The sequence below is a fragment of the Hyposmocoma kahamanoa genome, unplaced genomic scaffold (assembly GCF_003589595.1).
Source record: "Hyposmocoma kahamanoa isolate Upper Pololo Valley unplaced genomic scaffold, ASM358959v1 63, whole genome shotgun sequence".
NCBI classification, from domain to species: Eukaryota; Metazoa; Arthropoda; class Insecta; order Lepidoptera; family Cosmopterigidae; genus Hyposmocoma; species Hyposmocoma kahamanoa.
In genome coordinates, this window is record NW_020653851.1 from 10982422 (window position 1) to 10994335 (window position 11914).

The following is an 11914-nucleotide window of genomic DNA, read 5'->3' on the forward strand; positions in this document are numbered from 1 at the left end:
CTATTGCAATAAAACGGCAATTTCATACTTTAACCCCTAATATTTCTCCCGACCCGGGAATCGAACCTTGAATATTAAGTCGAACCTATGTGGCAGTCCGGCGTGGTAACCGTTTGGCCACAGAGGCAGTTAATTGTATATAAAGAAGACATAAGCAACAACGCGTCACTAATATGTCGCAAACACTAGCAAGGAAATGTTACTGGGAGTTGTGACACACTGGATATCCAACTCCCTTATTTCCTTTGCAGTCGAAACGACAGCCAAATAAAGATCGGCTCACGTTATAATTACATTACGTTGCGGCGATTAATGCTTTCCGTATAATGTCCGTTATGTGGTCAGAGGTGGGAACGTGTTACAACTAATACCGTTTGTGAACTGGGTTAGTGATGTAATAGTATAGTGATGGGTTAGTGAAATGATTACTTTACTTAATGGCGATCAAATTTTCTTGACTTTTCAAATTTTCTATTCGTATTTTGTACGAATTGCAAAAGGACTTGATTGCTAATGGTTTCACCTACCGCCTCTCAAACAGAGGCCGTGAGTTCGAATCCGGTCTCGCACTTCTGAGTTTCTCGGAATTTATGTGCGAATTTTAATTTGAAATTTACCACGAGCTTTTCAGTGCAGGGAAACACCTGCATGTCGAAGAAAGTTCACAATCCTTGGAATACGAACAAAGTCCCCAACCCGCTCAATGCTAGTGTGGCTAACTATGGCCTAAACCTTCGCCTAAAAGGAAACCCGTGCCCTGCAGTGGGAATAGGTTGTTGATGATGTGCGATTGTATATGTTATGCATATATTACTGTCCTATCGAACTGTAAATAACTGCCTCAGTGGCCGAACGGTTACCATTCGACCACGCAGAGGTCCCAGGATTGATTTCCGGGCGTGGAGAAATATTTGTATGGCCTACATTTATTTCTCTAGTGAGTTTGGGTGTAATTTGTGGTTGTCTATGTGTGTGTCCACGGCAGGATTTCCCTAGTGCGGGGTTATGTTGAGTGTGTGCGTAATTATCATTATTAACTTATTTTACTAATTTCGTGTGTTTGGTTTTAAATTTTCACATTTTGTCGTTGTCTGTGTAAATTTTACCTATTTATTAATAGAATCAAGTAAAGTTGTATTCGTATATATAGAAATAGGTACTTCCCAAAAGTAAAATAATCTTTTGTAAATACGTGAATAAATTGCACATACCTGAGGGCGCAATGTAGTATGCCTAGAGTAAAGATCGTGTTGGTAGAAACTGGTGGGCGAAATCGGCGGCCGGTATTTTTTGTGGCCGTAGCCCATGGTGTCCATCGTGTGCATCTTCACTCAATCACTATTTTCACAATTTGCACTCAAGCTCCTACTAATAAGTCCTTACTGATGGAAAAGCCATGGCTGTCAGTACATCTGTAACAAATAAAAAATTTTTCATTAGAATTAGGCACTACCACGCAATAATTCAAGTATGCCGTACAAAATATCTCTAAAAAAAGATTTGAAGCAGTAAGAATGAAAATAGCTTTAATATCTATATTCAATTTGACGCACTTTATAAAAAAAACTTACGCATTGTGATGTATTCATGTCGTACCTGGAGTACCAACCATCCTTGTTAAAGAGGGTCAAAATTAGTACTTCTTGGTAAATAGGTACTCAATCCTTTATTACATATCATAATGTCATATACGAGGTGGTAAGTAACATGTTTAAGATCGTTATGGACCCTGTACACACACACACACAGGGCACAGCAAAAGACAGAATCTGTTCTATTTACTAAAATTTTAAAATTAATGAAGCTTATATATATTAATCAATGATCTTATGTACTTTTGATTCATACGTTGTTTGCAACCATAAAGTAGCACCAAAAGAAGAAGACAAATAAAACCATGGAGAAAAGTTTAATCAAAATTAAATAAAAAAGGACCGCAATAATTCTGATTACAGTAAAAATTATTGATTTGCTCTCAAAAATGCTGACAGTTACAAAAACAATATACGTGTCTAGGTACTTATAAAATATTAACCCACAAGTACGTAGCAAGGCAACCTGCATTACTAATAACAGACCAGAGTAACGTGGACGTAAAATAATAAGCAAGCGAAACGTCTCGTCATTGGATTGAAAATTGCTTTTAAAAGAACATTATTATATTTACATTGTCAATAATATGTTATATTAATATAATTAATACAACCGAAGTTTACAGACGTAGGAGATTACTGGCAGAATATAGATGTACAGCCCGCTGTAAAAGTAAATTTTGTATTTAAACAATGATATCTATGTACGCCCAAAATTATAAGATCAATTTTCCAACTACTTTATCTAAAAACCGTAAAAGTGTATCTAGCAGAACTTGATCATTTCATTGCAAAAAATATATCAAAAAATATTTAAACAGCCATGAAAATTTAAATCTTATATTTTGCATTCAATTCCCTAGCCTGTATTGAAGATACATGCATACTACATACGTATATCGCTGTCAATCAAAATTGTTTATTTTTGTCTTAATACACAGATGCACTCAGAATGAGCTAAATTTTATTGTGAAAATAGCACCGAACTTATTATTCTTTAAAATAATCACGTGAGAACATGAGCCTGTATAGAATTCACTTGCTTTGCAGTTTAGATATTCCGCAGACGTTTTAAACCATCTTCCTAATAATTTAGGTTATATTGTGATGGGGTGCTATTCTAGAAAGCCATTGATATGTAAGTTGGCTCTCTGCTCTACTATTACATTTGACAACCATAAGACTGAGGTACAATTGTATAGCTTTGTTTGAGGTTCCAAGTAAAGCTTTGGCTGAGCGAAGTGAATGGATGGAGGTGCGTGCGCATGACTTGCATAGGTAACGCGGATAGTACACCGCACGCATTATTAAACACCTCCGCTGTATTATCACCATAGACCGATATTATAAAATTTTATTTATAAATATGCTAATATATCTTTTCTAAAATTACATTTCTTAGACGTAATCTGTCTTAAATGACGTTACGGTATTTAGTTAATTAGTCACGGCCTGCTTAACCAATGTTACTAGTGCTTCCATTGTACAACTCATTTAAATTAACTCAAGTTCACTTATTTGGTACAGACGGTGCTTTATTGACCATAGCAAATATTATAAAGACATTTTTAGCGACCTACTTGCACTTTTCTAAAATTATAGCAACCGATCACGCACGATCTGTTAAAACGTTAGAAATATAAATTAATTTCGTAGAAGAACATCTCTATAACGGGACTACACACTTAGGTACACATTCTGTTCTATCTTGCTTGTACTATTTGCATAAGCCTCGCATTCTACCGTTGCGCTCGCGCCAACCGGCCCCTGTTTTATGTTGGGTCACTGAATCGAAAAACAAATTTCGTCCGGTTAAACAACTTGCTTTAAATAATTTAGCGGGTGATAAACAATCGTAATTCCAAAGTCAATAACGTTTTATTCACCTTGCTCGAGCTTTGTTAATTATCTTTAAAATTTAATGAGTCTTCCACCGTATCGTAGTTCGAATTTAATATATATATACCTTTAGCAGTTGTTGATATTACAGTAATTCGTAAATGTTGTATGAGCGGCTAAAAAGTCGTTGAAAACCAAATACAAAGATCCGACAACAAGCACATAGAAAAAAATTCGTGAGATCCTCTGGTTCGTACCGTGGTTTAGTTGGCATAGCGTCTGGCACGATTTGCTAGGAGACGTCGGTTCGAATCCGGCCGGACCGAAGGAATTTTTTCTAAGTTTTCGATGTTTGTATTAATAATTATAACAAACTAGTGAGTAATTTCACAAAAAAGTATTTGAATATCATAGTGATGAAACATTCTGACATTCAATAAAAATTTAGTTACATGTACTATTTAGTACTTATCAGACAAGACATCATTGTTGGAAAATATATCACAATTATTATAATACTGCTAACATTCAAGTGTAATAGTGTAATGGTCTGACCTACCGCCTCTGAACCAGAGGACTGTGGGTTCAAATCTGGGCTGTTTGAATTTATATTATTTAATATCAAATGCACCATGAGCTTTTAGGTGAAATTATTACATCGTTTTTTACATCGTGAGGAAACGCAGAAAGTTTACAACCGTCGGAAAACGTGGGAAGTCGCCAAGCAGCATTGGGCCAGCGTAGTGGACTATGGTCTTAAACCCTCGCCTTGGGGGAGACTTGAGCCCAAAAGTGGGACGTAAAAATGGGTTGATAGTTGCTATGAACGTATACGTAGAGCTCTACAGTACAGATATTTGGAAATAAATATAGGAAATAAGACTACATAACACAATTTTTTTTAAGTAACACAAGGGTTCTCACGAACTTTTTAATAGCACCGAGGTAATCGAAACTCATGTCTAAGTGCTTTGTTTGATCACACTGTAGAATTAGTTGGAGGAATTCGTCAGCTTGACCTCCGCTCAGGGCCAGTTATTGCACTATTGACTGGTCTCACTGTCGATAACACGGATGAATAATCATTTTTTTTTGTCAATGTTTTCCTCGATTATGTATCTATCGTATTCCATTACTATGAAATTAGACAAAAAACACTGACGATGTCGAAACTAATTGTTGATTACTATCAGGAAGCTGTTGTTTAATTTTTTAGGTGTAATCTTGCGTGTGCTGTAGTATATGATTTTATTAATAATCATTTAGCAGACTTACATTTATGTTTTAGTACTTATTTAACTATTTTTTTGTGTTCTTGGTTATTCCTGATTACTGTTGGAGCCAACGACAAGAACTGGTTTAATTATTTATTCAACTTGAATATACATAGATGATAGAGGTATCTACAACTTTCAATCCTGTTCCACGTCTGTTTGGAGACAGTTCCAATCTCTTGTTACAGTTATAGTAGGAATTATTTGTAACGTCCAAATTCACTTGAGCGCTATTTTTAACTGACTTCCAAAAAGGAGGAAGTTCTCAATTCGACTGTTAATTTTTTTGCATGTACGTTAAACGGATACTCCTCCGTTTGTGAATTGATTTCGATGTTTCTTTTTTTGTTGGAAATGGTATACCTCAGTAATAGTCTCATTCACATTTGAAGTAAATATTCCACCTCTAAGGGTGGCAAATTAGGAACTGAATCCGGTTTATTGGATTTCACCCACTTTCCGTTAACCGATTTCAATAAAACATGGCAAATAGACGTAATTCCACAAACTTTTGAGCCACGTTTTTTTATAATGAAGTTTTAATTGAGACTTTTTTATATACACAGCTATCGCTGCTGCCATAGCCTATATAATCGCCAAGAACGCGTGCATACACATACATCAGGCAAAGAGTGCCCTTAGACTTTGTGCAGCACGTCGTAATAGCTAGTTAGCACGTACTGTGTTGCTCAACAGACCAAGACCAGACCTTGCTCCGCTAGAGCATCGCCACTGACTCACACCGTGGGAATTACATCTTATCAGCATACCTGCTCTGTGCTCTAAGGTTGTGTAAAGGAAAAATACTCCAAGATCAAGTAATACCTGTGAATTAAACGATTTGGGATATTCCATAGAAACTAAATAAGGCAATTCACAGTATGTTTTAAAAAATATATTTTATTGTACAACTGGGGAAGTTTTATATGACTTTTTTTCCAATAACACAAACTTATCGTTGTAGGTACCTACTTCATTAAATTTGTCCGCATGAACAGATCAAGGATACATATTGTCAAAACATCAAAGAGAATATCACAGGCAAAGAAACGTTTGAACCTCTTAACCTTCAGTGACATTTTCGAGCAGATCGAAAAACATCCTTTACCCACGTAGATAATCGATTCTTTTGCTTTGATAACCTTTAAAACACCTTGGTATGTTGGTAATGTATCAACGAAAGTAATAACACCGATACGATATTGAGCATCAATGTGGTAAATGACGAGCAACGATTATTTAGAACTTATTAGACGTCTGATCATTCATTCAAAGGGCAATGTACACGCTCCTATAATAAGATGCCGGTTGATATTGAAAATTTGCCATTCACGATGTTCAAAATATAGTGGAAGAAACTGTATATTAAAGGTTATTTATTATACAGCTTCTGCGTACTTGGATGACAGATATCCGTGGTAATGACCCGTTTAGCTCCTGCAGCGATCTATGATGTTTGAAATAAATGTTGTAAATCTTAAAGAGTAACCCCCAGAGTTTCATGCTTTTTCTTCTTAGGGTAATCAGCCTCATGAATGAGCAGTAGTATTTAATCAATATGATGATTTGCAGTGTAATTTGCTCACCTATAACTATTTTATAAAAAAACAACGAACTTCAAAGTTCGTGGAATTACATCTATTTGTCAAATTTTATTGAAGTCGCTTACCGGAAAGTGCGCAAAACCGGATTGATCCCCTAGTTTGCTACCCTTAGAGGTGCGATATTTTCTTCTTTATCATAATTTAAATAGGACCAATACTGAGGTAGTCTCTTTCCAACAAAAAAACAAAAACAAAATAGGTACACAAATACCGGTGTTATCGCGTAACGTACATACATACAAAAAAATATCAGTCGAATGGAGAGCCTCCTCCTTTTTTTGAAGTCAGTTAATAAAATAAAGATTTTTTGAAGTTCGACTTTGAATCACTTGAAATGCTCCTAATATCGTCATTACACGACAGACTCAACAAAGAACAAGATAAAACGTTGAAGGCAAGAAGCTACTCTTTTGCAGTGTTGGTAAACAGAGCACATCCAGAGTTCAACGGTTGGCGAGAGCCGCGCGTGGCGTGGCTTGATCAATGTCAATGTCACCTTTACACTCCGCCGCCGCGCCACAATCGCTTAGCTGCTTGCGGCTTCAATCAGCTTTAGAGACATGACACCTTTATTTAGCATTAACCAAACAATGCACAGTGTTTTTAAACATGTTAAACAGCAAAACACTGAACACATAAATTTACGGTTAAACACAGGTTAATTATTCGCCAGTCCTATTGACCTAGTTAATAAACCTGCGTAAACTAATGGTCATAAAAATTCAATGTTGACTCCTTGATACGAAAGAATCTGGGTGAAGTAACGCGAATCATTCAGAATTCGGACGAGAACGGTACCGGTGCGTGAGGTACACCGAGCGCATCCAACATCTCACGAGCCAGCCGTGACAATAGAACTAATTGCTTTTTACACGTACCTAGCCTACAAACTCGCACTGAAGTTAATATGAGATCCTCTAGGACCGTGGGAACTGAACACTGCCACAAGACACAGACGACACGGGTAAATGAATTGATCACACACATCAATGAAAAATAAAGTGCTAATACATATGGTTACACGAAGCTTATTGTACCTATATATTTATTTAATTGCATTTCAGTTGATGCATTACAATGCATGCAGTAGAATGACGTTGATTTAAATCTATAAATTAATTTCTTTGTTATTCATATCTCATGATATTTTTAAGTATGTAAAATCATGGTTAATATCAATTCTCAACAAAAGCACAACGATGTTGTCACAAATGTGTTTACATTGAATATTTTTCATAATTAAATAGCATAAAAGTATAAAGACAAGCTACGAAACTGTAATGGAACTTAACTTCTACAGCCATAACAAAGAACAAGCGCGAATCACAAGGCGTGCAGACCGTTAAATCATTTTGCTTATAGGCTGACGACGTAATCGTCGGATAATAAGATTTTTTTTAATTTTAGTGATGCGCATGCGTTTCCTGCTGCCGACATTATGGTTAAGAGATATCATGTCACGAAATCACCGGTCGTCCTCATCTGAAGAGTCAGGGTAGGTCCGTGAGCCTCTTCGGCCTCGACATGACGCATCATACATCTAATTAAATTATTTAATAGGAATTCAACATGCAAGTTTAGTTTATTCTTTGTTTTTTTTTATTATTATAATAATTACCATTTTATAATTTTAATTAACGGTTTATGGTTAAGATTTTTATTTCTGAAATTCACTTAGCGAGAAATATAAGGTATCTTAAAGTTTCTACAGAGAGTACGTGTTAACAAAATATTCAAATGACGGTATACAGATAAAATTTTGTGTTCTAAGAAAAAAATTTTGCAATTATTCGTTAGTACTTATTACTGAAATAATAACTCAAGTATAATATTCTTGAATCAATATAAATCGTAGTACTTGAATGTAATATCTAATTTCTTTGTGCTTTGTGTGACGCAATTAAATAAATAAATAAATATGTAGTGTAATTTTTAATAGTCATATGTAAAAACTTCTATGTTGTTCATGTAAAATCTTTTAAGGCTCACACAGTCATCTTAACAATTATCGATGCTTTTCAAATACGATTGAGGTAGTATGACAACATAGACAACAAACATAACAGCCATATTCAATGGATTGCATGATGTGCAGTGAAGGAACGTATGCATTAACATTGAATGGCTAACAGTGTCGGCTCGTGAACTCTATGGAGGAACTAAGATTACGATTTGTATAAAAACTAGTAAATAAACTGACAGAGTTATTATCTAATATTGAGGATTATTAGTACCGTTATATTTCTCGTAACAATCGATGATAAAAAAGTTTGTGCGTTTTTCTACAAAAAATGCGTCAATGCTATAACCAAACAAATCTAATCGTGTAATTCATAAGTTGTTGTTTGTAAAAAAATCGGTAGTGTTATAATACTTTTTTGTGATTAATTTTTCGAAAAGAATCTTTGAAAAAATTTGAAAGCAATATTTTAAACTATTTCACGGCACATCACAAAATATATTTTCATTCAACTTGCAATAATGTTACACACTATGCAGGATGTCAATTTATTCTCTACATTATTTGTTTTCATAGGCTATTGTTTTTTCATGAAATAATGTATATGTTATAATTATGCGTTCGCATAATCAATACGATGACGACTTACAAAAAATCACTCTAACATAATTGGAACGCGTTAATAAGTAAGTCAAATTATCTAAGTCGTTTTGTAGAAACGACTTCGTTCAATAGATGTAATAGATGTTCATATTTTACGATATTATTCGGCAATACTATTTTGTAATGAATATCATGATGTTTTTTACTACCCAGATAGTCGTATATTTTTGTGAAAATATTACACTAGTTTTCTATTATTATCGATAATAACCACGACAAGACCAAATAAACAAAAAGAAAAATTTCTTCGCTCTCACTGAACTCGAACCAATATCTGTATACCAAACCAGACTACCGTTCTTCCAACTGAGCTAAAGACCGAGGCAGCTGATCTTACGAATTTCTCTTGCGGATCTTTGTAATGCTTTATAAACGACTTTTTTGCCGTAGCGCCATCTATGAGAACTTATGAAAGTTTATTAGCTGCTGTTATTATTCTTTCTGGGTATGAGTTGTCTACACCATAAACCGAAAGCTTTGTTTATGTTTCAAAGCAAAACTCATTATAAAGACGTGCGGGACAACCCCTCACAATTCTGCCACAATTAATTATAAGCGGTAGAACAATTATAACTTATATCTGTGAAAAGACAAGAAATCTGCGAGGCCATGTAGAGACGCGCTGCAACTGGTTCTCCAGTAAACTCGATTGAATGCCATAAAATACGTTCATTACAAGCTACCATTGGCAGTAAATATGCAAGTTCACATGAGATAATGTGAGTAACTACGTTGTGGCATAAAATTATCGCATGGTTGTAATGTTGTCGTAAGTGTGTCAACGGTGGCGTCCCGCTACATCGCTATTAAGCCACGCATCATTTGTCTTGGTGTGATTGGTTTGTCATTGTAATTTCAAATTAAGAAATATGATGTTTTAATAAGGTCTTAGGGTGCATTCAATATAATAAGAATCTTGATAACAATAATAAATAAATACTTGACAATATCACATACGTTACACTGATCCCAAAGTAAGTTACTAAAGCACTTGTGTTTCGGAAATAACAACGGTACCACAAACACCCCAACTAGAAATAATATTTTTTTACATTGATCTATCCGGGAATCGAACCGGGGACCTGAAAGATGGCGACATCATGAAAACCTGTGTGCAAACCTCTTGACCAGGAGGTCGTCAAATACAGTAACAAGTAATAAGTAATTGTAGGCATACGTAAACCTCATCCTGAATAAATAACATTTCGAAGACATTTTTCTCCTTAAAATGTCAATAAATAACCATGAAAAAACGATGTAATTCAAAGAGATATACAAATTTCTAGCTTCCTGTCCTGAGAGGCATTTCTAAAACTGGTATCCGTAATATATTAAAATAAAATGAGCTCCGCCCGTGGTCATATTTCTAGCGACAGTTCCCCGTTACTATTACTTGTTTTACATACAGATAACAGTATATACATATTACTGAGAATATTATTTAAAAATATGCTTTGGGAATTAAATAGAATATTTTGGCGATAGCCGGTTAAATTAATTTTATTCAACTAGTAATTTAACTATTGTCAAATACACATTGACGTATGGGCGATGATCTAGTTATGTTAATTATTTTTATACCGTACAATTTCATATACACTGACAGTTACCTTAAGGTAATTATCGTTTTATAATATGTAAGAATGTAATGTTTATATCATAGGAAATAATTAATTATAAACATGCGCCCTATAAGTGTACTTTAACACACATAGAGTTAACTTGAAAACATGAAATAGGTAAAGCTGTATCTGCTAGCGAAAAATATAGCAGTTTACAAAGCCATGTATCGGAAAAGTATGCGAGGATGCGCTCGTTGATGTCTTTTCAAAGGAAGAACGCAGGCACCCGCCGCACACCGCAGAGATAGTGGCAAAAATTCCCTTGGTATGACTTAACTCAAAAAGATGCCAGAAACTTCTATACTTTACAATAAGTTGTAGATAGTCATTTTGTGAAACATATTCGATATTCAAATACTGAAATTTGCAAACAAAGTAATTACAGTATGTATTGTTCCATCTGCAATTCGTTGTTAATTTTGCTTAGTTACAAAATTAAAGTTGGTTTATAAATATTTAAAAATATGCACCTAAATATGTAATTATGGCATGGTGGTATTTACTAAATAAGAATTCGAGAAAAAGCATACAAACCTTTATGTCTGATCCCAATAAGATCCCGTAAGTAGTCTTCAATTTGAGTACAAGTAAATTTACGGTCTCAACACACACTCATTCACAATAGCGAAGTCTATTTCTTTTAAATACTTAAAACAATGAGTTTGTAATTTGTACGAAATTCAAATGTAGGACGCGGCGTTAGCGGCAGCGTGCGCGCATCCGCGCCGGAATACGGGCTCGTTGAGTGTGCGTCCGCGTTGCACTTGATCGTTGAACTGGCGCGCCAACCTGCCCGCGTTGTGCCGTCGTGCTACTATTCCAGCCGCTCTACAGACTACTGCGTTCTCAATTTCACCGTATAATACGCACACCATTCGAGCGTCAAGTAATTGTAGCGCGGGCCCAGCTCTACAGATGGATAGCAAACCGCAGAAACAGTTTGGAAACTGTGTTGTAGCCAAGCGCCGGAGCTCGCGATAGCTTAATTGATCGATCAATGATCGCTCTCTCCGTATCTATAGTAATCAGCTAAACGTAACTGTACTTTACAGATACGAGCTAATTATTTTTAAGAGCAATATGAATACAGTTTTCGGTTTATCTCGTGAGTCAGATGCTTGCAGATGAGATCGAACTTAGTATTTTTATAGCTGCCTTAGAATCGTAGTTTATGGTGGTGGGCACTGAACTTAGGTAAAAGACTATAAATGGTTTATGTGGATTCCGTATACATGATGAACTACGAATACATCATGCTCATACAAAAGTACACTTGTAATTTGACCAGATGTTTTTAATGTTTAAGTTATATCGAGTAATGGTTGAACTGTAAGCAGATAAGTAAATAATTACTCAACTT

The 11914-nt window shown here is 35.2% G+C and overlaps 1 protein-coding gene across 2 annotated transcripts in view; it reads right to left on the reverse strand.

Annotated features, from left to right (window-relative positions):
* LOC113230394 overlaps positions 1-11289 on the reverse strand; it is a 53052-nt gene extending 41763 nt beyond the window's left edge. For both annotated transcript variants that reach the window (XM_026464301.1, XM_026464303.1), the window contains exons 1-2: positions 11089-11289; positions 1212-1412 (exon numbers count right to left, since the gene is read on the reverse strand). In XM_026464301.1, the coding sequence (XP_026320086.1) occupies positions 1212-1325 (114 nt within the window). In that variant the 5' untranslated portion in view covers positions 1326-1412; positions 11089-11289. The remainder of the gene's footprint in view (positions 1-1211; positions 1413-11088) is intronic.
* Between the last annotated feature and the right edge of the window lie 625 nt (positions 11290-11914).